The sequence below is a fragment of the Melozone crissalis genome, unplaced genomic scaffold (assembly GCF_028551555.1).
Source record: "Melozone crissalis strain CALT ecotype California unplaced genomic scaffold, PUWL_Pcris_2 ptg000036l_1, whole genome shotgun sequence".
NCBI classification, from domain to species: domain Eukaryota; kingdom Metazoa; phylum Chordata; class Aves; order Passeriformes; family Passerellidae; genus Melozone; species Melozone crissalis.
In genome coordinates this window covers 13,340,005-13,365,522 of record NW_026535814.1, presented here as the reverse complement: position 1 = coordinate 13,365,522, position 25,518 = coordinate 13,340,005, and the positions used below count along the sequence as shown (strand labels likewise).

At 43.0% G+C, this 25,518-nt stretch overlaps 1 protein-coding gene across 1 annotated transcript in view; it reads left to right on the top strand.

The window, feature by feature from the left end:
• The window catches only part of LOC128941563 (phospholipid-transporting ATPase ID-like), a 63,848-nt gene that overhangs the window by 34,783 nt on the left and 3,547 nt on the right, over positions 1–25,518 (top strand). Inside the window, exons 11-25 of the mRNA XM_054283398.1 lie at positions 3,098–3,294; positions 4,408–4,616; positions 6,818–6,861; positions 8,434–8,599; positions 9,372–9,560; positions 10,343–10,458; positions 11,954–12,118; positions 13,685–13,796; positions 14,848–14,953; positions 15,778–15,925; positions 18,794–18,977; positions 20,542–20,765; positions 22,106–22,189; positions 23,208–23,453; positions 24,766–24,904. Of these exons, the coding sequence (XP_054139373.1) occupies positions 3,098–3,294; positions 4,408–4,616; positions 6,818–6,861; positions 8,434–8,599; positions 9,372–9,560; positions 10,343–10,458; positions 11,954–12,118; positions 13,685–13,796; positions 14,848–14,953; positions 15,778–15,925; positions 18,794–18,977; positions 20,542–20,765; positions 22,106–22,189; positions 23,208–23,453; positions 24,766–24,904 (2,329 nt within the window). The remainder of the gene's footprint in view (positions 1–3,097; positions 3,295–4,407; positions 4,617–6,817; positions 6,862–8,433; positions 8,600–9,371; positions 9,561–10,342; positions 10,459–11,953; positions 12,119–13,684; positions 13,797–14,847; positions 14,954–15,777; positions 15,926–18,793; positions 18,978–20,541; positions 20,766–22,105; positions 22,190–23,207; positions 23,454–24,765; positions 24,905–25,518) is intronic.

The window sequence follows — 25,518 nt, the reverse complement described above, 5'->3', positions numbered from 1 at the left end:
GTTACGGAGTGTGGTCATAAAAACAGGCAGTATATTGTGCTCTTGAGTTGGAGAATACAAAGCAGCCACGTCTGGCTATAAATAGGTAATTTAAGTGTAGTGAAGCTTACTCCACGCTAACACTGGCAAGGTTATTTTGTGTTTGTTTGCCCATCGAACTTCCGGGCACAAAGCAGTGTTTAAGCAGGTTCGCCAAGGGAGTGCCTGTTAAATGTTGCCCTGGTCTGCCCCAACAAGGGTTAATCAGAAGCAAACCTTCCCAGATGGCAGTCATAGCTGTTTTGTCGCATTTGGAGGTGTTTCTCATCGATCTGAGAGAGAAGTTAATGTTCCTCCACTGGGGATGCACTTGCCAGCTCCAGAAATGCTTTTTTCTCCAAAAGCTGCTTTTTAGCAGGCTAGGGGAAGCAAATTTTCAGAGAAAGAGACCGCTCGTACTCATCTCTTAAACAACTGACTGCTTCAAACCCCAGAGCAGAACTCAAAGTACCAATCAAGAAACTGAAACTGTTTTAATTCACAGTCCAACAGTCAATGTTTGTCTTGAAGTCAAAAGTCATTTCCTCTTTACAAAACCCTTACCAAGAGGATCTTCAGCAGTCAGTGCATGGGCAGGAACCAGGGAGGGATGATGCTCATACTGGAAAGCTCCATGAGCTTGCATAAGCAATGATTTTTCATGTTCTTCTCTTCGGGGCTGTGGTTGCAATTGCAGCACCCTGCACAGAGTTGTTTCTGTGCACAGAAATTAATCTCAATGGCTGCTTTTAATGGCTTGGTCCTTTCCCGTTGTTTCAGATCAAACAGAATGTTAGTGAGCCTTGTGCAAGTGTTGCACAGGAATGGAGTTGTGAGAGCATTGACATGCCCAGTGTGCAGAAAACAAAATGTGCATAAATCAAATGCAGCTGTAGGCTAGAGCTGCTGTGGTATAGAGTCAGAGTGGTTGGGGTTGGAAGGGACCTTAAAGATCATCTTGTTCCAGCACCCCAGCCATGGGCAGGGACACCTTGGGAAAGTTCAGCTCCTGTCTTGCCCCACATATATTTCTATTGCTGAATCACACATTGAAATTCCTACAGGGACTGTGATATTCTGCAAATGGATAATTTTTAACCTCTGGGGCAGGGAGGTGGGTCATGCCTCTCAAATACCCTTAAGTCCTTATAATTACAATAGCACAGATTGAAGTATGTTTTAATTTCTGGTTCACAGAGGTTTAAAAACACTGCACCACATTCCTTACCAGCAAGCAATATTGTCTCCATTTCACAAGCTGAGCAATTTATTTGGCTTCGCACAATTAAATAGAAAAGCTACTGCTCATGTGTGAAATAAATGTGTCCCCTGAAACTCAGTCTGCCACCTTTTCTCACTGCAGTTCCCTTTTGTGGCTTTTTTGATATTAAAACTTGAGTTGATCAGGCATGAACTTTTCACCAAGTGATTCATATTGCTCCGCAGAAGTATCTTTCTTCCTCCCACAGATTAACTCAGCAGTACAAATATTAGCTTTACCATCAACGTTTCTATGTTTGTCCCTCAATTACTGTTTTTTAAAAAGGTTGATTACTGTTTTAATGGGATTGTTGCTGTGTGGCCTTTACATAATGGTCCAACTTACTGATATTTCCTCCCTAATGATTATCTTTGCAAAAGATGATTTTTAATTGCTCTTTTGTGCAGCCTGTTGACTCCATATCTTCACGTTTTTATTATTATATTGGTTGTTTTATGTCAAATGTTTGGAAAAGACCGTGCCAAAAGAATTATTTTCTCATCATTTGTTCAGGAAGGATGACACGTTAACTGCAGTTTATATCCCCACCATCACCATTTCTACCTTACAAATACTGTAATTATATTAGCAGGATTCCAAGATAGTGGGTCTTCCCAGTTTTTAAAGCATTGTTAAAAACTAACTTTGCTAAAGGTTAAAACCTATCCTCTAAGCTTCCATCTTTGAATGAAATGGACTTGCTGCATTGAAAATGCTTATTAGCAGGTAGAGCCACACAGTGCTTTGTGTCAGTGGACATAATCTTCCTTTTTCATCTCCCGTAGGGCAGATAAATCCTTCTTCTTCCTTTCTCCTTTGTCTTGGAAGGCTGTCTGTTAACACATTTGCTTTTCACACACCTGTTTATGACTTTATTTTTTTCTTTTCTTGATTCTTTATTACTGTTGGATATTCACACTTCTGTAATTCCTTGCAGTTTGTATTAATTTCTGTTAAATTTATTTCTTCCTGTTCTGTCTGCTTTTCCAAATAAATGTATTGCTACAGTCTTGTCTTTTTTAATCAAAAAATGCTTTATGATCTATGTAATGTTTTTGCGTCCGTTAAATAGTGTTCCTGAGCAAGCCCCAATTTTCAGTAAGATTTCCCAATTTGAAATTCACTTCCCAGTTGCTGTTGCCCTGGTTACTTTAGGCTTCAGGAAAAAGGCTTCTCTAAAGCCCAAGGATATGCATCACTGGTTGATATTGCTTTTTGTTTGCTCAAAAGAAATGTAATCAAATTGTGAAGGCAAATGCCGAGGCAACCATTAGCTTTGAGAAAGCAATTAACTCTCCTCCAACCATCAGAATAATATCCAGTGCTAAATTCCAGATTGTATGCTGCTGGATTATCCTTAGCAGTATTTCAGATATTGTGAGGAAGACTGTGAGACATCTGGCAAATGGCCAGGTAAAGTCCTTCAGGCAGTTTGTATTCCCAAGTGTGCAGCCAGATGCTTGAGGACCCTCATTTCAATTCTCCTCTAATGAGATTTGCCATACAGCAGGCTGCTGTGACCACCCTAGTTGAGATGTCTGCCTGGGATTTAAATCCCCAGCTGTTTGTGGACTTTTAATTCCAAGTACCAGACTCTGTACCGTGTAGCTTTGTCCTTGAGGTAAAAGTATCATAATTTTGCAGTTTTTCCCTCTTCATCCCTAGGCACATTTTCCTATGATTCAGGCTATCCAACCCTATCCCATTAAGGTCTTCTGATTAACCTGCGCATAATGAATTCCTTGTTTCTAAAACGCAATACATTTTGTTTGGTTTTGATTTGTTTGGTTTGTTTTTCGTTTTTTTTTTTTTTTTCAGATCTTTGCATTTTTAGCACTGATGTGTCTCATCCTAGCCATTGGCAATGGTATCTGGGAGCATGATAAGGGCTACTACTTCCAGGTCTATCTGCCCTGGGCAGAGGGCGTCAATTCTGCCTCCTACTCTGGCTTCCTCATGTTCTGGTCATACGTGATCATTCTAAACACAGTGGTACCCATTTCACTCTACGTCAGGTATGTGCCAGAAGCTCCTCTCACTTTTGATCTTAGGAGAGATTTAGCTTTTGCCTTAACTGGGAGCAGCATTTTCCTTAAAACCCAGCACAACCCCATCATGGATGCTCCTACACAACCACAGTGACGCTTTTCCTGTTTCTGCTGCCTTCAGAAGGTTTTGTCAGGGTTGCACTGGGGACAGCAGTGAGCCCTGGAAGAGGAAAGGATGATTTTGCAGCTAAAGGGGAGGTGTAGGTGTGTAGGATGCTATAGGAGCAGGGCCGGAAGCCTGCCACCATTAGCATTTTGCTAACAGTGAATGAATGGCCTGTTCTTTGAGGTGGCCTCAGGACTGTGTGAGGATTGCCAGGTGAGTAGGTGCAACCAGGTTCCAGTGCTTGGTGCTATATGAGCAGCTGAGAGTGTTCTCTCCTCCCAGACAATGCAGAGCTGTGCATTGGTTATTGGTGATAGACAAATAGGAGTAAGAGGTAGGCAGTGTGTCTGTGATGTTCTCAAAACTTGGGGCAGGGGTAGAGACTGCAAAGCCCTGTTCAGTTTATCATTGTAGCTATCTTCAGTCAGCTTTGCTACTGAGACTCTCTTGTGTTGGTAAACATGAGGAACGAATTCCATTCCTATCCAGTATGTCACCCAGCAAAGTGAAAACTCATGTCATCTGCAAGCTGATGCTGCTCTTTTGGTTGTACTGAGTGTCACCGTGGCTCTCTTGGTGTGGAGCTCTCTGTGGTTGGAGACATGGCTGTGCTCATCCCGTGCCACTGGGCTCAGCTCAGCCCACAGCTCGGCTGGAAACAACCTCCTGAAATGGCACTAACTGAAACCCACTGCTCCTGCCTCGCTTCTCAGCCCAAAAACTGCTGAAACTTTTCAAGTACTTTTATAAAGTACTGCTTTATAATGGGTTTGCTGTAAACTTAGCAGATCATTTCAGTGGGACTTGCTTCAGCAAGTGGCCTTACCACAGGCCACCTATGGACTGATGAGTTCAACCTGTCATTACCTTCAAAGTTGTCTTCTAACTGCAATTGATAATGGTGGTGCTGAAGATGAAGAGCTTGTCCCTTAAGCTTAAGAGCATTCCATCACCTTCTGTTTCTGTTTCATCAGTGTGGAGATTATACGCTTGGGTAACAGTTTCTACATCGACTGGGACCGTAAAATGTATTACCCTGCAAATGACACGCCCGCTCAGGCCCGAACCACCACACTCAATGAAGAGCTGGGGCAGATCAAGTACATCTTCTCAGACAAAACAGGAACTCTCACTCAGAACATCATGTGTTTCAACAAGTGCTCCATCAATGGCAAATCCTATGGTATGTCTTACTCTCTGGGTTTTCCTCACTGTGCCTCTTCATCCACAGAGACTAAATCTGACGTCCAGAGCAGAATGCCATGTAAGGAACTGCAGTGATCAAGTGTAAGGCTACCCATCCGGGGTATCTGGACAGCCTGATTGCATCATTTGCCATGTATTAATAATTGTTTCCTCTTTTTTCTCACTCTTTTATCCCCCTTTTTCTGCCCCATTACTGCCCCAACACTATTAGTTTCACCTCATTTGTCCCAGATTTACATCATCTGTACTCAAATTTGTTTTGGTTTTTTTTTTTTTATCACTAGTTAGGTAATCACAGCTTTTTATGGTATTATTGGCATGGCTAGCCAGATATTGCTAACCTTGCAAAATATAACATGTATATGTATATGTGTGTATATATATATATACACATTATAAATGTGTATATATATGTGTGTGTGTGTACATATGTATATATATATACATATATACATACATATATGTACATATATATATGTGTATATATATATATAATATAACTCACATAACTCACTCCCTTCTAATCACTTATGAAATCAACCATGCCTCATAAGGCTCATCTGCAAATTTTGTCAATTTCTCACCCTGTGTCTCTCTGCAATTTCTCATGTCATGAGCAGTGATTTTCCTCATCCTTTTCAGGTAGTTGGAGTAATCAATGACCTGGTCTTTGTCTTTACACTTGACATTCTTCAGCTACCAGAAGAAAGAAGAGTTTGCAGGAAGTTAGAAAAAATAGGAGACATGAGTTGTTAGCTCTGCTAGATCCTAGAAGTTATTGATTTAAAAGGCTTGTTCATGCTATGGCCCCAGGCAGTTTTTTTCATACTGCTCAAGAGGTGCTAGCACTTTATAAACTGCCTAATTGATTAACATCATTAGATGCTCCAGAGAAATTAGTCACTGCTTATTTGTATATGGATGCTTGCTTTGCCTGTGTCACACCTGCTGATGCACTGATGTGCCAGAAAATTTGCATCTTTTCTCAGTGCTATCAGCTGACCTAATAAAAGAAGATATTTCTTCCTATGAATCTGTGCATATTTGGAGACCACCTTATCTCAAACAGTGTTAGTATTAATACTGTGTTAACATTGTTAACATTAATACTGCTAATGAGGAGTTTGAAATCTCTCCTATCAAGTGCCCTTAGTTGACTTTTCTGAAGTGCATGTCACCACTAACATAGATTCAGGGTAAGGATTCAAGAAATGAATGGGAAATACATGCAAAGAAGGCAAACAATCTATTGCCTGTAGTTTTCTAAATATTTAGCTTCTTCCTAGCACAGTACTTCTCTGCTGCTCAGGGGCATTCTGGAAAGCAGTGCCAGAAACGATGATTTAGTTCTGCTCTCCTCTGGAGGCTTAAGGGAAGGAGGTGCACAAAAGCCTCTTGGCTGTGGTTCCCAGGGAATGAGCTGATGCATGGATTCTCAGGAGAGGTGTTTACTGTGTGTCTTTTACACTCCTGGGGCCTTTATGAAGGCACACCAGCACTACAATTGGCTTTGGTCATAGCTGAGGTTGCTGGTGCAAACATGAGTCAATCATTCCTGTAACTCATTGCATTTTGATCTTATTTCATTGAACTGCCGGACTGGCTGGCCTTGGGACAGTCCAGACCTTCTTAGTGAAACTTTTCTCCAGGCAGAAGTTCTAGTAATGTTTCTTGGAGGTGACTTGTCTTCAATTCCTATGACCAGATCAACCATTCAGGGAGAATCAACAGAGCAGCCTTGCTACCTAGATGTGGGAAAAATGAGCTTTGAAAATTCCTTCTGTATGGGTGTCCAGGGACTGCTGCAAATAGTAGGGTCCAGGAGCTGGATTTTGAAGGAGAAGGCACAAGAGAAATCATTCCCTGGAAGCACTTTAATTTCCTGTCTAGCACCAGAACTCCTATTCTCTCTGTGTTCAGCTCAAGACAAGTCTTCTTTACTCAAAAGCCAGTCACTTTATGGTAACTGCCTTGTGTTTCAAGCATCTATCAGTCTCCAGATTTTGTCATGTCAACATGGAAACTGATTGTTATGCATCATCAGTCATCAGTGCCCATGTCAATGTACTGAAACTTTTAAAATAGATTCTAACTCAGACACACTTTACTCAATTTTGTGGCTCAGAGACTGCACTTACCTGCAGTTTGTGGCTATAATTTCATCTTTCTTGCTTGCAGGTGATGTGTATGATATGTCTGGGCAAAGGATAGAAATAAATGAGGTGAGTGCTCAAGTGCTATCAGGATCTGTGCTTTCAATGGACTTGGATAAGTATCAGTGGACAGAACCCTGCAAAGGTTATGTTTTTGACCCTGCAAGAGTTGATGCTCTTGATGCTAAAACAGAGATGTGTTTTAGCACATGTGATCTCTGGATGTCAGAGAATTCCCAGAGTTAAGTTCCTTTCCAGTAAGCCTGGGTTTAACCTCCAGATTGGGAACAGCCCACTGTCCCCTCTGCTACACCTGACATCCTGGTGCATGCACAGCTTCTCTTGAACACTTCACTATTGATGTTTGTTGCAGACTTGGACATTGGTGAATTTTATTAACCTCATCAGCTAATTGAAGCTTTAGTGAGGAATTAGTGAGTGCAGTTCACACCAACAGCGAGGTCACTGCTAAATTCCTCTGATGTCTGGACTTCAGAAAGTGTGAAAATGTGTCATTTTTACATTTATCTTTAGCCTCTGCTTGCAGGCACAAATGCACACATCTTCATTTCTAAAATGTCTGAAAGTGCATGCAGAAATCCAAATAACAAACAGCAAGATGATGATGAAAATCCCACTCCTCATTCTGATGATTCATTTCCAATCCATTTAGAACTTAAATTGCCCACTGAAACAGACTGTTTGTGCTGAGCGCTGTGCCTGCAGCCTGCCCTCTCTCTGTCAGCCTTGCTTGGTGACACACACTGGACCCCTGCCAGCTGTCCACCCCACCCTGCTGCTGGTGACACTCTCTGGAGCAGAGTCCTGCTGCCCACACGCCCACAGTGCTGCTGTGCCTGGACCTTGCTGCACAGAGCAGTGTGGGAGGGGTCGGTCTGTCTGTGCTCTTGAGCTGAGTGCTAAATGTCAGCGTGCAGAGGTCAAAGGGATGATTCCCATCCTGGAAACTCTGAGCTCATCAGGGATGGGGTGGGAGTCAGAATTGTCCGAGGCAGGCTTGGCAGTCCATTACTCCATGACACATCATGTGCTAAGCTTCTGGACATTTCTCCAGTGTGTTCCACTTTGCCTGGGACTGCTTGTTTTTTGACAAAATGGGTGGTGCCTGTGGAGTTTAACCTTTACTTCACCTGTCTGTCCTGTATTTTTCCCTATCAGAATTTTTTTCTGGCTTTGGGAGAACATGGTGAATAAGACAGACTTTTGAATTGTTCTAAGCTGGGCTCCTGCACTCCACTATCACAGGCAGCTTTTGACATCATGAGCACAATGCTTTCAAGCAGGCATGTGTTGAAGGCAGGCACTTCTTTGCTGTAGGTATCCACTGGCAGGGCTCCTGTTGGAGCATTAGCTGCTGCTCAGAGAGGCAGTTTAGCTAACTGGTTCTTGGCCTAAGTGCTGCTCTGAAAGGCACATCTGTTGCCTGTTCTGTCCTATGATTAAATACCTTTCCTGACCTCCCATTTCCTTAAATCTACAAATCTCTGCCATGAGCAGCCAGGCATAGGCAGGATGGGGCCCTTTGTAAACATGAGGAGGAGACTGGGGCAGTGCTGGGCAGGAATTGGTGTACAGCCCTGTGAGAGCTCAACAAATAATACCAAGCCATGTTTTTTTCAGAACACACAGAAGGTTGACTTCTCCTACAACCCTTTAGCCGACCCGAAGTTTGCCTTCTATGACCGCAGCCTGGTTGAAGCTGTGAAGCTGAATGATGTCCCGACTCACAGGTTCTTCCGGCTGCTCTCCCTTTGCCACACGGTGATGCCAGAGGAGAAGAAGGAAGGTGAGGACTGCTGAGGGCACTGGAACGAGTGGTTATGTTCACTCGCACCACAGCATGTCTTCTCTCCACAGAAGCTGTTATTGGTCCTTTTGGCTCCCTCGTGATTTTCTGTAGTGTATGGCTACACATAAATCAGTGTGTTTGGAGATGGCAAACAGGAAGAGAAAGGACCAGGGCCTCCACTCCCTGTGTGTTCCTGTGGTGGAGCTGACACTACTGCAAACACCACATCTCTGGAGTGCGGAAATTGCAGGTGCCCTGAGGTGGCAGAGGCTTGCCCTGCTCTCTCTCTACTCTGCTCCTAGCCCCAGAAAGAAAGAACATTGAGTATCTATGCACTGGAGATTCATTAGCTCCTCTCACCCAGTATTCCCACAGCTACTAGGTCAGAATGACAGGATGAAAGCCATGCTTTAAAGGCTAGAATTAATTGACAGGTATGAAGTGAAAATACTGATCAGAAAAATACGTGCAGATCTGACTAGAAGGCGCTAAACCCAAGGAACTTGTCCTGTCCGTGAGATGTTAGATGCCAAAGAAGTGATTAAAATCCCCAAAAGAATCTAGGGGGCCTCTTGCCCTGTCGTGGAGGATGGGTTGGTGGGACATGATGGAGATGTGTGGACATAAGGTGCTTTTTAGTCTGCACCTCTGTGGATAGACCGAAAAGGAAAGGGATAGCTGCTATATTATATCTTAGATGCTGGTTTGTTTTTTTTTTTTTAGCTCAGAAATAAGTCAAAAACATTCCGTTTTTTTTCTTGCATATCAGGTAACTTGGTGTATCAAGCACAATCTCCTGATGAGGGAGCCCTAGTCACTGCTGCCAGAAACTTTGGATTTGTGTTCCGGGCTCGCACACCAGAGACCATCACTGTTGTGGAAATGGGAGAAACAAAAGTCTACAAACTTCTGGCCATTCTTGATTTCAACAACGTTCGCAAGCGAATGTCTGTGATTGGTATGTTTCCTTTGCTCCTTTCTTTCCTTCCTGACTTTTTAGGTTCTGGAGCTGTCCCTCGTTCTGCTATGATGCAGAATTTTTCTAGGAGACCTCCTTTGCAATGTGATCTGCATAACATTTGTTTCTGCAGATTTGAGATAGGCTGCTTTGACTTTATAATTACACAGCAACAGTGCCAGAAAAATACTTAAAGGAGACCGGTGGGATAAATCTCAGCATCTGGACCAGAGTGATGCAAGCCACTTAATTTTTCATATATCTTGCTGCCCTCATTACAATGCAGGAAAGGCCTTTCTTCTAATCAGCTTTTAAATTTTCAGTGAAATTTGAGGAAGTAGGACAGGAGAAAGTAAGAACAAACTGAGAAAACAGTTTTTTCCCAATAAACAAATTTCCAATTTCTCCCAAACAAAAAATGGAGAAATTATCCAAGAAAGTTTTTGCAGCCTTTATTAACACTCCAACTTTCTCTAATATTTCAGGAATATTGTAATTGCAGTTACAGTTTACTGGTAGGAAAATAGGAGAAGTAGGACTACTTCCCTAAAAACAAGTTGTTCTTCACTTTTTAGTGAAGTTCTGCCTGTAGAGACAACGTAGAGTCTGCTCAGACCTGCACTCTCTTTTCTAAGCAGAGCTTGTCTTGATTCATGGGAGTTTGCCAAAACTTGGAGAAGTTCAGACACCTGTAGAAACTGTTCTTGATTTTGATGGAAGGGCTTTGTACTGCAAAAGACTCAGTCTGGGATTTGTAGCATTTCTTCTCCTCTTCCTCACAGTGCGGAGTCCAGAAGGTGACCTGACTTTGTACTGCAAGGGGGCTGACACCATTCTTTATGAGCTGCTTCATCCATCCTGCAACTCTCTCAAAGAGGAGACCACAGAACACCTGAATGTAAGAGTTTCCTTCTCAACAACATCTCTGCATTTGATGTTTTCCTTTTCTCCAGCATACTTTGTCTTCAGGAAAAAAACCCCAGATTTTAGAAACAGCACTTAAGCACCAATTTTAAGTTATGGAATAGAGAAACAAATTAGTTTCTAGGCTTTAGGTCTCAAATTAGTTGCCTAGGCATGAGAACCTGGTGCCGTGTGAACTGCTCTGAGCAGATAGAGGGAGGTGATTCTGTCCTTCTGCTCTGCTCTTGTGAGACCTCTCCTGGAACACTGTCCAGCTCTGGGATCCTCAGCATAGGAAGGACATGGACCTGTTGGAGTGAGTTTATCAGTATGAAGATGATCAGAGGGCTGGAGCACATCTCCTGTAGCTGGGAGATTTAGGTTTTTTCAGCCTGGAGAAGAGAAGGCTCTAGGGAGACCTTATAACACTTTGCAGTACCTGAAGGGGCTACAAGAGTGCTGGAGAGGCACTTTTTACAAGGCATGTAGTCATAAAAGAAGGGTTAATGGCTTTAAACTGAAAGATGGAAGATTTAGATTTATTAGGAAGAATTTCTTTATTGTGAGGGTGATGAGACACTGGAACAGGTTGTCCACAGAAGCTGTGGATGCTTCATCCCTGGAAAGCATTCAAGGTCGAGTTGGATGGGGCTCTGAGCAACCTGCTCTCTGGGAAAGTGTCCCTGCCCATGGCAGTGGGATTGGAATGAGATTATCTTTAAGGTCCCTGCCAACCCAAGATATTCTATCATTCCATGATTCTGTAATATGGACAAAGATGGCAAATCCAGTGCAGGACATTTAGAAGACCTGTGACCTGTTTCTGATGCACCTGTTTCTGATGCACCTGATGACCTGTTTCTGATTCTGTAATATGGACAAAGATGGCAAATCCAATGCAGGACATTTAGAAGACCCGTGACCTTTCTGATGAAGCCTGGGGGAAACCTCCCAGAGATACATTTCACAAATGCATCTTTGCTGTTTCACCAAATACTGAGCTCCATGCTGTTCATCAAAATCACAGTTATAAGGGCTTGCTGAGATGCCATGACTAGCTATGCTCCTGCAGTACATTTCATCCAGAATTCATACCCTAAAAATGTTGAACCCACGTCCAAAATTTGAGGCTGTGTTCAGTGTTTATTTAGGTCTCACTGTTTTGAACCTCTTGTTGAGAAATACAAACCTGAGAAACAAATGCTTGGTTAGTGTAAAGATTTAGAGCCAGAAAGTAGAAAAGCCCTTTTGAGATTGTTGGTTTTTTTTTTTTTCCATAAGGACAACAGATGGTAATGATAAAGTGGTCTTGAATTGCTATTTAAAAATACCCCAACATTTATGGCCTAAGGTGTCATTTTTTCACCTTTCCTCTGCAAACTTTACCAAGATGCTTTTACCAGTCCGATTTCTGAAGATCCTTTGTAAGCCCAGGTGACCAGACTGTTCTTCTTGGACCTGGGATCCTCTGTCTCACCACTGTCTTGCAGGAGTTTGCTGGGGAAGGCCTGAGGACACTCGTGGTGGCCTATAAGAGCTTGGAGGAAGACTACTTCCAGGGTTGGATCAGGCGTCACCATGAAGCAAGCACTGCCTTGGAGGGACGGGAAGACAAACTGTCAGAGCTGTATGAGGAGATTGAAAAAGACCTAATGGTTGGTAATTCAGGGAATCTGGGCCAGGCTCTGAGGGAGGCAGCGAGGGTGGTGGTTTGTCAATAAACAGCTCAGAATTACTTTGGTAAACACTGCTCTGCAAACAGCTCTGCAACAGTGGGCTGGGTGACAGGAGCAGGTCAGAACACGGCAGCCCTGGGTGTTCACTGGCACCTCCTTCAGGAGCCCACAACTGGGGTGTCAGCCACCAGTTCAGGGGAATGGTTTTATTTTAACTCACGTGGGTGTCAGAGTAGCTTTCTCGTGATGAAGTGACATACCAGAGCCTGCAGGAGATGACGTGGACACAAATATTTCATAGCTATCCTTTGTATGTGCAAATGGCTGATCTATTTTATTTTCCAGCCTTTGAAATGGCAGGCAGTGAATAATTTCCAGTGCCCATGAGAGTGCCTCCTTTGTTCTTCCAGCCCTGGGCAGGATGGGTAGATGATATGCATGATATCCATTATGTCAACTTGAAATTGAGCTAAACTGTGATCTTTGGGTCATTCTTCTCTCCCCAAGTGTTGTTACAGTTTTTAAATGCCCTGGAGGACTTGCCTGTGTTTTAGAGCCATGAATAATGAATGAAAAGCATGTGTGTGATCTGAAGAGAAGCAGTCTAGCTTTTGTACTCGTGGCAGTGCTTTCTTGAAACCCCGGAAATCCTGGCAGACACCTTTGCTCCTTCCATTAGCTGTATGCCAGAATGCCAGCAGTGCTCAGGGAAGAAGCAAGTGTGAGCTAGGGAAAGGCTGGCCTTTGGAATTTCCATGGTCTCTCTAGCTGGATCAGAACTACTGTAAAACAGGGATTGTAGAGTTTTGAGGACTCTGTAGAGAAGTTCCTTCAGAGCTGTTACTTACATTGATAACGCTCATAGCTGATCTATGGTGGACACCTCAGAGTGCTGAAAGGGATCCCAGGCTTAAATTCCCAACCTCTGAATTGAGTCTCCAAGCAGCAGGAGGTTAGTGGTAGCAGTGAAACCTCCATGTCTCTTTGACGACAGGTTAAAGGCACCAAGTATCTTCAAACAGCAGAAAAAAGCAGTAACTTCAAAATAATGAAGGTTTGTGTCCTGAGCAGTGTGTGGTGTAGCTGTGTGACAGTGTGGACCAGGGGTAGGCACAGGTCTGTTAAGGGCTGGAGAAGATGTTTAGCAGCCATGTGACATCTGCAGTACAGCACAGCTGGGATCAAGTTCCACACCAGAGGAGGTTTGGGGACACTCTTGGATCCAGAGTGTCTTTGTCCCTCTATTAAAGCTCTATCTGCTGTGAAGGGAACACATGGAGCAACACAGGCCTGTAGCTCTGCAAACATTCTTGCAAATAATTTCATGCACGTGCATAATCCATCGGAGCCTGGGGAGATTAGAGCCTAGAACATCTGCAGGATCAGGGCTGTACTCTGTGCAGTAAATTTGCTGAGGAAGAATGACAATCAGTACAACCTTATTTCTGGGTATTTCATTTGTGTTAGCTTAAATAATTAGGTTTAATCCTTCCTCCTTTGGTAGCAGTGGGAGGACTTAACCAGCTCCCTGCCATTTCTGTTAAGCTGCTAGGTGCCACAGCCATAGAGGACAAGCTACAAGATGGGGTCCCACAGACAATTGAGACTCTTGCCAAAGCCAACATCAAGATATGGGTTCTCACTGGAGATAAGCAAGGTAAAGGCACTACAACTTTGGTTGCTTCTCTTCTCCTCCACTGGTGGGGTGGTTCTGCTAGGACCTGTGTTCTCATTCTTTGAAAACTGCACAGAAGACAAACTTACATGGCTTTGCTTCATTGCCAGCTATGCAAAATTTCAGTTAACTGGAATTAGACCAGATGACTAGTTCGTGCCTGTCCTTAATTTCTGTCATGAGAGTGGAAGCAGAGTGAAGGCAGCATCCTTTTCCTTCAGAGAGGTGACAGTAAGCATCCCATAGTCCCTGACATAAGCTGTGAAAAGGTGTCACCTTCATCCACTTGATCATTCAGGTGATGAAGAAGCTGGAAAAAAACCTTGTCCTGCTTTCCAGAAACTTTAATGTTAAAGTGGACGTTGGGTGCATTTCAGCTTGTTTCTGGCTCTTATCATCCCAAATAGAAATGGAGAAAACATGGGCTTTTGGAGATGGAAAGAACAGCAAATAGACTCCAGTGAATTCTTTCGGAGATACAGCATTCTCACTGAAACAATGGTGTTTCAGGGAGGCCAAAAGTATTTGCAAATAATTTCATCCAAGACATGAGCAGAGAATTTTTGAGAGAAATGAAACACTTAATTTTGTCATGTTCCAAATGCAATAGTTTTGCTATAAAATACCAAAATATATTTTCCAGAATTTTATGGGCAAAATGTCATATTCTTTTTCAGAGCTGTGGTTTGGTGCTTTTCTGGAAGCAGGGAGAGGGCAAGTTAAAAATCCTGAAAAAAAAATTTGAATCAGCATGATTTTTTTTTTTTTTTTTGTTGCTCCAAATATGTTTATCAAAGGGTATTTTAAGCTTTTTCATTTTGGTGGAGTTATTTTTTTCCTGTGGTCTTGTGAAGTCAAATTTGCTGCTATATCCATCAAAGTGACTCCCCTGGTTCTTTTACTGTTGACTCTGAAAGGCTTCAATCTTTTTTGGGTCAGAAAGATAACTTTTGTTATGTGAACAAAAAGGCCACAGAAATGGGTTAATTTGGGGCTGCTGAGATGGATTATCTTCCTGGTTTGCCTTTCCTAGAGACAGCAATGAATATTGGTTACTCCTGCAACTTGCTGAATGATGACATGGAAGAAGTTTTCATTGTCGAAGGTAGCACATCTGATGACGTACTGAATGAGCTGAGGTAAATGGCTGAAAAACAGTTTCAGTGCCATGCACTAGCACTATTTGTGTTTTGTATCATTCCACCTTCTTTTTCCCTGTCAGCTTTCCTTGTTGCAGTTCATTCAGCTCTCCTTTAGATAAGGGAGAGCTGCCTCCCTGGAAGATCCAGAAGCTAAACACAGTGTAGAAATCTCTGAGAGTAAATGCTGAAGTTTCTTGATCCAAGAGCTCAAATTAAATAAAGGTTTATAACTCTAAAAGCAGAATCAGATAGGGAGTATCAGCTGAAATTGACCAACAAGTGGTCCTGAGCTACAAAGGCTTTGGCTCCAGGTTTGGGCTATGCTGTTGCTGTACTGCTCTTGCCATTTATTCACATTCCTTCTGTCTAGGAATTTCTTTTGTCTGGATACTTTTTTGGCAGTGTCTGAGAACTTACCTTCCTTCCTCATCTCCTCTGTAGACACAGGTTCTTAGGTAAAGGTGGAAAATGGGAAAGGTTCACAGTCTTTTTCTCCTGGAGTAGATGGCTGCCAGACAACATGCAGAGAAAATTGGATGTCTTTTGGGATACCATCCTTCATGGCACTCAGATGGTTTGTTTGACTTAAAATCAGCAGAAGTTTAGCAACACTTTGTTAGAGTTTCAGAGATGGGGATGATCTGTGCAGACAGCAGCAGCTAAACAATGCATATTGTTGTAGGGATACAGCAAAAATTGGACTGAACTATCAAAGGGAAGCATTGATTTTTGTTTTCATAAAGTTGATTTTACAAAACATAGGTATATATTTGCAAGGTTTTCGGATTTTCATTATTATCCTGGTTTCTTTTTTTTTTAAGGAATGCAAGAAAAAAGATGAAGCCAGACTCCTTTCTGGACAGTGATGAAATCAACATTCAGTTTGAAAAATCTTCGAAAAAGCAAATAATTATACCTGATGAGCAAGCAAATGGGGTGTACGGTCTGGTTATCACTGGCCACAGCCTGGTAAGGAAGGTTCAGAACCTTGCCAGGGATCATTTCCCTGAAAAACTTACTGCAAGACATACTGAAAGTCTGGAAAATGCTTTAAAAATTGAACTCTAGAGGGCAAGGGGTTTTCCCCTCCTTTTTGAAGACTAGGTTCAGTGGTTATCTGAGGCATCAAAGGTGACAGACAATGTTTCAGAAGATGTTTCAGGAACAGAGAAGAGTTGGCCTTGATCTTTGGTGAACAAGAGGGATAGAGTAGCTGGATCATATTTAATTTCTGGAAACATACTAGAAAAATAACAAGGTTTGTGTTTGCAGCAAGAAGATAACATGAGACGTGGGTTTCAATGCCAAGGACATATTCTACTAAATATAGCTGAAAACAGATATGCTTAATTTATAGGATATAGATATTATGACTTTACTAATTAATTTATACTCTCTCCTATGATCTTCCAAGTAAACTGAAGCAATACACTCTAGATGAAGTTGTGACAGATTAAAGACTGCTTGGGAAGTGAAGGCCTCACTGTTGATCTAAAACAACAGTTAGCTGTCATCTGCAGAGGGTTATCCCACTTCTATTTGGTGCTCAGTGTTTGCATGAACTGCTTAGAAAGAGAGCAGGTAACACCAGACTGGGAGAGAGTACAAAAACATCTGAGTCAGGCATAATCTGGAAAGCATAGGGGGAAACTGAGTCAGTTGGGATTTCTGAGCCTGGAGAACACTTATCAGTCGTGGTAATACTCTTCAAAATTATAACAGGTAAACAAAGTAACAGAATTAAACTAAGATAAGAGAGTTCTGGGTGAAATGTCTTCCTGGTGTGAACAGTGAAACTCTGCAATAAATTATCTATATTAGGAAATTTTTTAGAACCAGTTAAAGGAAAGAAAAAACAACTTAGATCAATTCAAACCTGTCTGCGAGGAATATGTAATTTATGTCAGGTTTATTTATCTGTTGTATTTTACTGTCCCAGATCTCAGTGAAAGCAAATAGACATAGCAAATAGACATATTTAGAAAGTTCTGGGACATGCCACCCCCCAGAAACAAAATGCTTCTGTTCCCTGTGGTTGCTACCTTCCTTAATGACAGCCCAGAAATTTTCACTCTCACCTTTACACCAGCCCAGGAAAAAATAAAATCTCATCTTTCTCTACATTTGGCTCATGTGCCATGTGTATAGACCCCAAACACTGTCAGACAGTGCCTAGGTTGCCTTTCTCCCTCTTTTACACTCACTTCTCTTTGAACTCCAGGGCCATAATCCTGGGATTCCCACTGCAAAGCAGAAAAGGGGTATGTCAGGTTTGGTCCATGTACATTGCATGGACATCAGCTGGAAGCCCCTTGCCTGTTCCTAATCCATCCCTTCAGCCTGCAGAGCAGCTCCTGAGTGCTGTGCTAGCAGAACAGCTCTGGCAGTGATGTCAAAGCTTTCTTTATATTCCTGGAAAAACACACACTGGCCTACACCCTGGCAAGGGGATATGTCCCACACAGTCTGGGCTGTGTGGGAGCAGCCAGTCCACACAGTAGACACAATGAGTTCCACCAAGATTATGGCTTTCTCGGTGGGGACCACAAGGACAGTGCAGGCAAATCTAGATGTCATTTATTTATTTATTTCTACAAGCTTGAACAATGGTGTGATACTGTCCCACACACAGCACCTGCTCAGTGCTCTATCCCTGCCTGTAGAGGGGTGTGAGGGCAGTGCTGGGCTATGCACACATCTGGGGTTGCCTGAAGAAAGCAGAGAACAGAAAATTGTCAGCATCCTTAATGGCATCATCACGCCACTTTATTTGTATGCAGCTGCTCCATTAATATACAAAGTGATATATTATACATATACAAAGTGGTAACATTTGGCTGGTGCTGTGCAGCGAGGATATTGAGGCAAAAGCCATCTCTGACTGCACTGACCATCACTACTCAGGCTGAACCATGAAAAGGTCTCCTGTGGATCAAGCCTGCTGCCATGACAGAGGAAAGAGAGAACACTGGTGATTCACAGCTCTCTGTTTCAAAAAGAAAGAATATATGGCCTGAGGACTGTCTCCCTTACACAGACAAGGTAGGGCCCTGCTCTAATGGCTCTGAGCAGGAGTGAGCCTTGAAGATTCCTTCTGTACGTGTCTGCTAAAAAGAGACAACAAAGAACAGAGCCATAAAGCATGATCTGAAAGAAATTTGAAAAGCTCACACTGCTTCCTCCTCCTCATGAAAAGCTGGAGGGGTGACTAGACATCCAATTATCTCAGTGCTTCTCGAATAGAAATAACACAGCTGACTGATTTAAAAGGTCAGCACTCAGAATAAAGCAGCCTTCTCCTTAGTTTTGTGTTTTGCTGTGTCATGCCCACCTGGGCTTAACTTTTTCCATGTTTTTTTTTTAATTAGTCATTTAACAAATTGAAATCTTTCCTATTTATCTCCCAGAGCTTAAATAGTAATCCAAGAGGGATGAGCAGAGACTCTCTCACATGGAGATACGCAAGGCTGTCTCAGGCCCTGCAGCAGCTTCTTGCTTTTGGTGTATGACACTTCTGCCCTCTGTCAGGTTACATCAGCCAATGCAGGTGCTGTGCATGCCCAGCTGTTGTTCATACCCAGATGTGGTGCCTACCCAGCTGTGGTGCATATCCAGATGTGGTGCCCCCAAAGTGCAGCCTTGTAGGAGTAGGGTGCACAGTGTGATGTGCAGTGTGGATGCTCCCTGTGACTGGGTGGATGGATTCACCCACACTGGTGTAAGGGCCTGGCTCAGCTGTGGTGGGCACCTCGCTGCACCCTCTGTGCCAGGCCAGGAGCTGCTGTGAGCCTGCCCTGAGCGCTCCCTTTCCTCCTTTCCTCTTTTCCTCCTTTCCAGGCTTACGCGCTGGAAGGGAACCTGGAGCTGGAGCTGGTGAGAACTGCCTGCATGTGCAAAGTGGTGATCTGCTGCCGGGTGACTCCCCTGCAGAAGGCCCAGGTGGTGGAGCTGGTGAAGAAGTACAAGAAGGCTGTGACCCTGGCGATCGGAGACGGTGCCAACGATGTCAGCATGATCAAAAGTGAGTGGTGGCTGACAGCCAGCGTGCTGTGGCAGACTGACTCAAAGAGGTGTTTGCTCTCTGAGGGAGGCTAGCAGCAGGAACACATATCTGAGTGCCTCCTGTACCACCCTCTTTGTAGAAACATGTGTCTGTGTCCCAGGTTTTGGCAGATCTCTATAAAGCACTCTCACTACAGGTTAGTTGTGTCTCCTGCCTTGTGGGTCACACTGGGCTCCTTCAGGAGCTAAGGTTGCATTAAGTGTCTCTTTTTTGGTTTCTCCCTTAGAGCAGATAAAATGGTCAGTCTTGATGATCTTACAGGCGTTTTCCAACCTAAATGGCTCTGTGATTCTGTGAAAAGCCCACTTGGGCTGTGATGTGTCAATCAGTGTGTCTGCACGGCCACCATCGCAAGGACAATGTATATAACAAACAGTGTGGACCATAGAGGGCCTGACTCAAAGCAGAAATAAAATTTTTGTGCCTGTAAATATTCTGTATAATATTATGTGGGGTGCTTTTTTCAGCATTTATTTGTGTCAGGACTGTTTGTTAATTATCTCCCTTGAGTTACATATGGTAGGCTTCCAGGCCTCTCCATCCTTGAGCATCATTTGATGCTGCATTACCTCAGTGAATTTATGAAAAAAAATCCTAACTAGGTATAATTAAATTAAGATTATTCAGACAGACCTATTGCTAATATTCCTTGTGTTAATTTGCAAGAATTGATTAACTGGAGCCTCTTAATTAAGAAAGAAAAGGCTAAGTAGAGAGCTTCAAGGGAGATAAGTCAGGCAGTCAGCAAAGAAAGGAGAAGAAAGTTAAAGTGTACATAATAATTAGAAACTAATCCATTCCCCCCACAAGAGGATTGAGACGATGGGGTTTTATCAATTCAGTTCAGTGGAAACATCTGAATCAAACCAGCCTTCAGCCACTAAGATTGTATTCATTAGTTAAAGCTGTATAATTAGCTGTCACATTAAGCTTATGTCCATGTTTAATAAACGCAAGTTACTATTAAAAAAAAAAATACGTGGCTCTTCTATCTTATTATTTGATTGAACTAATAAAGCCCAGGAAACATAAAAAGGCTACAGTCTGCCTTTTAGCACAGTGTCTGAGAAAATTTAAAATGGTTTGAAGATTTTGCCTGTCTGGGATGATATTTTAAGGCTCCTGGAAGGACATGCATGCATATTAAATAAAAGTCACATGTCAATATAAATTAAAGTTCCTGCTTCATAATAGCAGCCGTTATAAACAACAGTATTTGTGCTGCTGGAAAGTGTTCAGAAAAAAACTGTAAACTGTCACTGAACCTATAATTTCATTCAAATAATAAAAGCCCACTTATGGGAAATGCATCACAGAGCCAAAATCATAGTGCTGCTGAAAGAATTAGTGCACCAATTTTTTTTTTTTTTTTAAAAACTTTTCATTCTGACTTTCTATGAAGGCCGTGAGGGAATTAACATGGTATTCAATGCTGGATAATTCATTTTAAAAATTAATTTTAAAAAAGGGGGCAGTGAAAACTCTTAGTATAATGAAGTGACCAACGACCTTCTCGTTGCAGCTGCCCACATTGGGGTTGGCATCAGTGGCCAGGAGGGGATGCAGGCGGTCCTGTCCAGCGACTTCTCCTTCGCGCAGTTCCGCTACCTGCAGCGCCTGCTCCTGGTCCACGGGCGCTGGTCCTACATCCGCATGTGCAAGTTCCTCAAGTATTTCTTCTACAAGAATTTTGCCTTCACCTTGGTGCATTTCTGGTATGGCTTCTTCTCAGGCTTCTCAGCACAGGTAGGTCTGGCTTCGGTTTCGTCAGGGACGTGGAGATGGTTATAGGCAGCAGCTCTGCTGTGAAAAGAGGCTGGGGGTGGAGGGCTGGTTCATCTGGGAGATGAGAAAGTTTCAGGGAGATCTTAGAGCACCTTTCAGTACCTAGAAGTGCTACAAGAGAGCTGTAGAGTAACTTCTTAGCAGGGCCTATTGCAATACGACAAAGGGTCGTGATTTTAAACTAAGCTTAGATTGATTAACAACGAAGTAGTTTTTTGCAATGAACTTTGTAAAACACTCACAGAAGTTGCCCAGAGAGGGGGTTGATGCCCTCTTCCTGGAAACATTCCAGGTCAGGTTGGATGGGACTCTCAGCAACCCAACCTAGCTGAAGATGTCTGTGCTGATTGGAGGGAGGTTGATTTAGATTAATTTTACAGCACTCTTCCAAGCAAAACCATTCTGTAACTCTACATTTAGCATTTCCAAGTGAAGTGTCTGGAAACATTTCACAAGGAAATAAACGAAGCCATTCCTCCCACCTCACTAAACAAACTCAAGTCTGTATTCTTTAGCCACATAGGTATAAAGGAGATATTGCTGCCTCCATTGCTGCTGCTGGAGGACAGATGCCTGGAGACAGAATACATATATTGTGTAATCATATAATCATTACTTCCTAGATCATCGAGTCCAACCAAAAACCCAACACTGTTATGTTCACCACTAAAGTATGTCCCCCAGTGCCACATCCACATGTTTTTTAAACACTCACCATCCTTTCAATGAAGATTTTTTCCCTAATATCCAGTATAAACTTTCTCTGGCATTTAGGTGCATTATGAAGCACATGCATCACTTGCAGGAATTTCAAAAGTATTCAAAGTGGTTGCAACCATCAGCTGATGACACAGATTAGAGTTTGGTGCAGATCTGGTAAGATCTACGCTTGTGCTGTTAGCATATTTGGAGCAAGCAGTTTAACCTGCGATGCCTGTGGGCATCAGGAGCTTGCCAGAGGAACACATCCAGAGTAAAAAAACTGGAGCTGGTTCATGGCAAACCAGCCTCCAACTAAACACAGATGTGGGGAGTGCAGACATCAGGGGCTGGGGGTGCAGGGTGGTGCTAAGGGATCCTGCTCTGGCTACAGCCAGCAGTGGGTGCTCAGCAGGCTGGGCTGGCATAATGTGATCCTTCCCCTCTTTAGGGATGCTGAGTTTGAGTCATCTCATCCCTTTTGTCTCAGCAACAACTCAAACCAAGGTGTTGCAGCAGGTAATTGCATATACTTTCAAAGAAATGGAAAGCATAACTTTTTGCTAACTTCACTTGCTTTGTTTTTGTTTTTGTTTTCCCAGACTGTCTATGATGAGTGGTTCATTACACTTTACAATTTGGTATACACCTCTCTCCCAGTGCTAGGAATGAGTCTCTTTGATCAGGTACTGTTTCTGTCATCACTTTGGGGATTTTATTCATGGGGATTTTGTGTCCAGGTATTTTGAGTTGGTTCCATGAAGCAAAAGCACCTGACCTTTTGGCGACATACTGTGGTAACCTCTGAAATAAAAACCTGACAGAGAGAACTTAAATCACAAAAAAAAGATGCACCAGAGAGAAGGTGTATTCCCTTCTAGTCATATAATTTGGGTTTTAGTAGTCCTGTGAGGAACAGGGAGTTGAGATAAATATGATTACCCTGATTTGGCCTGTAGGTTTCAGTGTGTGATGAGATTTTTGGGTTAGGCTCCTGCTTACAGCACCAGATGCCATTGCAACCCTCCCCTGGAGCAGTCATACCCTCCTACCTGTGTTCCTGAAGCCTGGCAAGTGACTTCCTAATGACCAGACAAAACAGCTAATTAACTGGATCTCTGAAAGTTTTTGTTTTGTTGTTTTTTTGGGGTTTTTTGTTTTTTTTTTTTTTTTTTCGCAAGTTCAGCCTTTCTAGTGAGTTCTTTCTGTGGTAATTTCACAGAAATTTCAACCTTACTATTACTGTTTGACTAGACAAAGGAGCAATAAAGCTGCTCCTATATGCATTTTACAAGTTAAATGAAGAGGCATTGGTTACTTTCCAGTGGTTCAGTGCTCCACTCTGGACACTTAAGGGATCCAAGTGAGACAGCCTTGCCTGTGTGGGGAGGTATTTTCTAACCCTTAGCTTCCAGACAATTCTCTGTAGAACAGACTATGTAGTCTGCTTTAGATTAAGTGTATATTCTTTCTTTTTTTATCAGCTGTCAATTTTTTTTTAGCACAAGAAAGGTAAAATACTTTATGGAAAATATGCCCAGGTGACCTTGGGATGTGCCATGCCAGTAAGCACAACTGAGTGAATTGTGTGCTAGGCCTTTTCTCATGGAAATGCATGTCACAGGGACATGGCAGCCCTAACTGGCTCTGTGTCTTTGGCTGGGTAGCTGCCAGCAAATCTGACTGTCTCCTCTCTGCTTTCAGGATGTGGATGATCGCTGGAGCATGCTGTTCCCTCAGCTGTATGTGCCTGGCCAGCAAAACCTCTACTTTAACAAGGTGGTGTTTGTCAAGTGCATGTTGCAAGGGATCTACAGCTCCCTCATCCTCTTCTTCATCCCCTATGGGGCCATGTACAATACAATGAGGAGTGATGGGAAGGCCATTGCTGACTACCAGTCCTTTGCTCTGATGGCCCAGACCTGCTTACTGATCGTGGTGTCTGTACAGGTAAGGCATCCCAGGTAATACCTTTAGGAATTAGTTGTTTCATGATAGCAGCATCTGGAGGGCCATTGACAGCATTGCATTTGCTACTGCATTGTGCAATCTTGCAAAAAAAGTCTCTTGACACCAGATTAGTCTCCTCAGTTCAACAGAACAGGAGATCTGTATGCTATAAAAGATCAGGGTGACAGGAAAGAAGAGTCTTTGCCTTGGGAAGATTGCAGTCATAACAGACAAATTAGTTAAGGCAGGGAATAGAGAAGGACATGTTCTAGTTTTATGGGAAGGGTTTGAAGCACAGGGCTGTCTGTCTGCCATCAGGCAGTTATTTATAGGTTCTCCATTATGGAGATGTCTCTGCAGCCTGGCCCAGTGCATGATGTATGTGTGACGCAGCCTGAACTTGCTGGAAGAAATAGCTAAGACTTGGTGGTAGAAAAGTCAGATGGTACCATCAGGATGAGAGAGATTTCTGAAAAGAAAACCAATCAATCACACTTTCCTGGATAATAGTTCCTGCTGTCTGAAGTCTTTGCAGACTTGTTCTCCTAACTTATAGTGTAAGGAGTGGGGAAATGAAGCCTGACTTGTTTGAACTTACTGTGTTCAACTCCGGGGCCCTCAGCATAAGAAGGATGAGGACCTGTTGGAGCAAGTCCAGAGGAGGGCCATGAAGCTGATCAGAGGGCTGGAGCACCTCTGCTAAGGACGCTGAGGACAAGGACACTGGGATTACTCAGTCTGGAGAAGAGGAAGCTCCAGGGAGACCTCATTGCAGCCTTGCAGTACTGACCAAGGGCCACAAGAAAGCTGGGTGGGGACTTTTCACACAGGCATGGAGTAATAGAAGAAGAGTTACTGGCTTTGAGATGAGAGTGGGTTTAGGTTAGATACTAGGCACAAATTCTTCCGTGTGAGGGGGTTGAGGCACAGGCTCAAGTTGCCCTGAGAAGCTGTGGATGCCGCATCCCTGGAAGTGTTCGAGGTCAGGATGAATGGGGCTCTGGTCTAGTGGAAGGCGTCTCTGCCTAAGGCAGTGGGATTGGAACAGGATGATCTTTAAAGTCCCTTAATATTCTGTCTCTGGGATTGGCCACTAGCGAACGCTTGAGAAGAGGGAACAACAGGATAAACGTAGTAATCTTGCCTTCAATGGTTTCCCAGAATCTTATGATTTGTGACCTGTTATTTCTTGAGGCTTGAATGAATAGCATGCTCAGGGGGAGATGTACAAAGCAGAGGACAAGCTGTGTTCAGCACAGATCTGCTAAATCAGGAAGGCACTGACAATAGCTGCATTGCTCTCTTCTTTCAGATTGGCTTGGACACCTCTTACTGGACAGTTGTCAACCAGTTCTTCATCTGGGGCAGCCTTTCTGTTTATTTTGCTATCACCTTCACCATGTACAGTGACGGCATGTACCTGATCTTCACAGCCTCCTTTCCCTTCATTGGTAAGCCTGGGGACAAATCTGGATTGCACTCAGAATGGATATACTGCAGGGCTTAAAGTTTCCAAGCATTTCTATGTATATTTCAGGATATATTGGTTGCCTTTTCTGCAAGAAATGCCAGAATATTTCTGAGGGTTGCTGGGATTTATTTTGAATCCCATCTATCCAGGTGAATGTGTGCCATGTTCCCTTCCTTGTGTAAGATTCCCATGCAGTCATAAGAATTGTCTTTTAAATAAACCTAATGAGCTGGATGGAATGCTTTCTGCTGGTCTTCTATGTCTGGGTTCCAGATATCCAATTTTTACAGCTATATAGGAGCGTCTTATTTGTAGCTGTGTGATCTTTTTAAATAAGTTAACATTTTGGCATAGGAACGCATAGAAGTACAACATCCAGTCAGACATGAGAAAAATGCCATGTGATTATGGTGAGCCTTCTGCCAGGATAAATGGCAAAATCCCCAACAACAAAACATACCAGTGGTGACCAGGTCTTTGTAATTATTTTACACAACAAATTTCTGAGCACATGCAAAAAATTAAGGATAAAAAATGAGTCCATCTCCTGAGACTTTGACCAGGAAGAACATGTACTTATATTGTAAGCAAAGT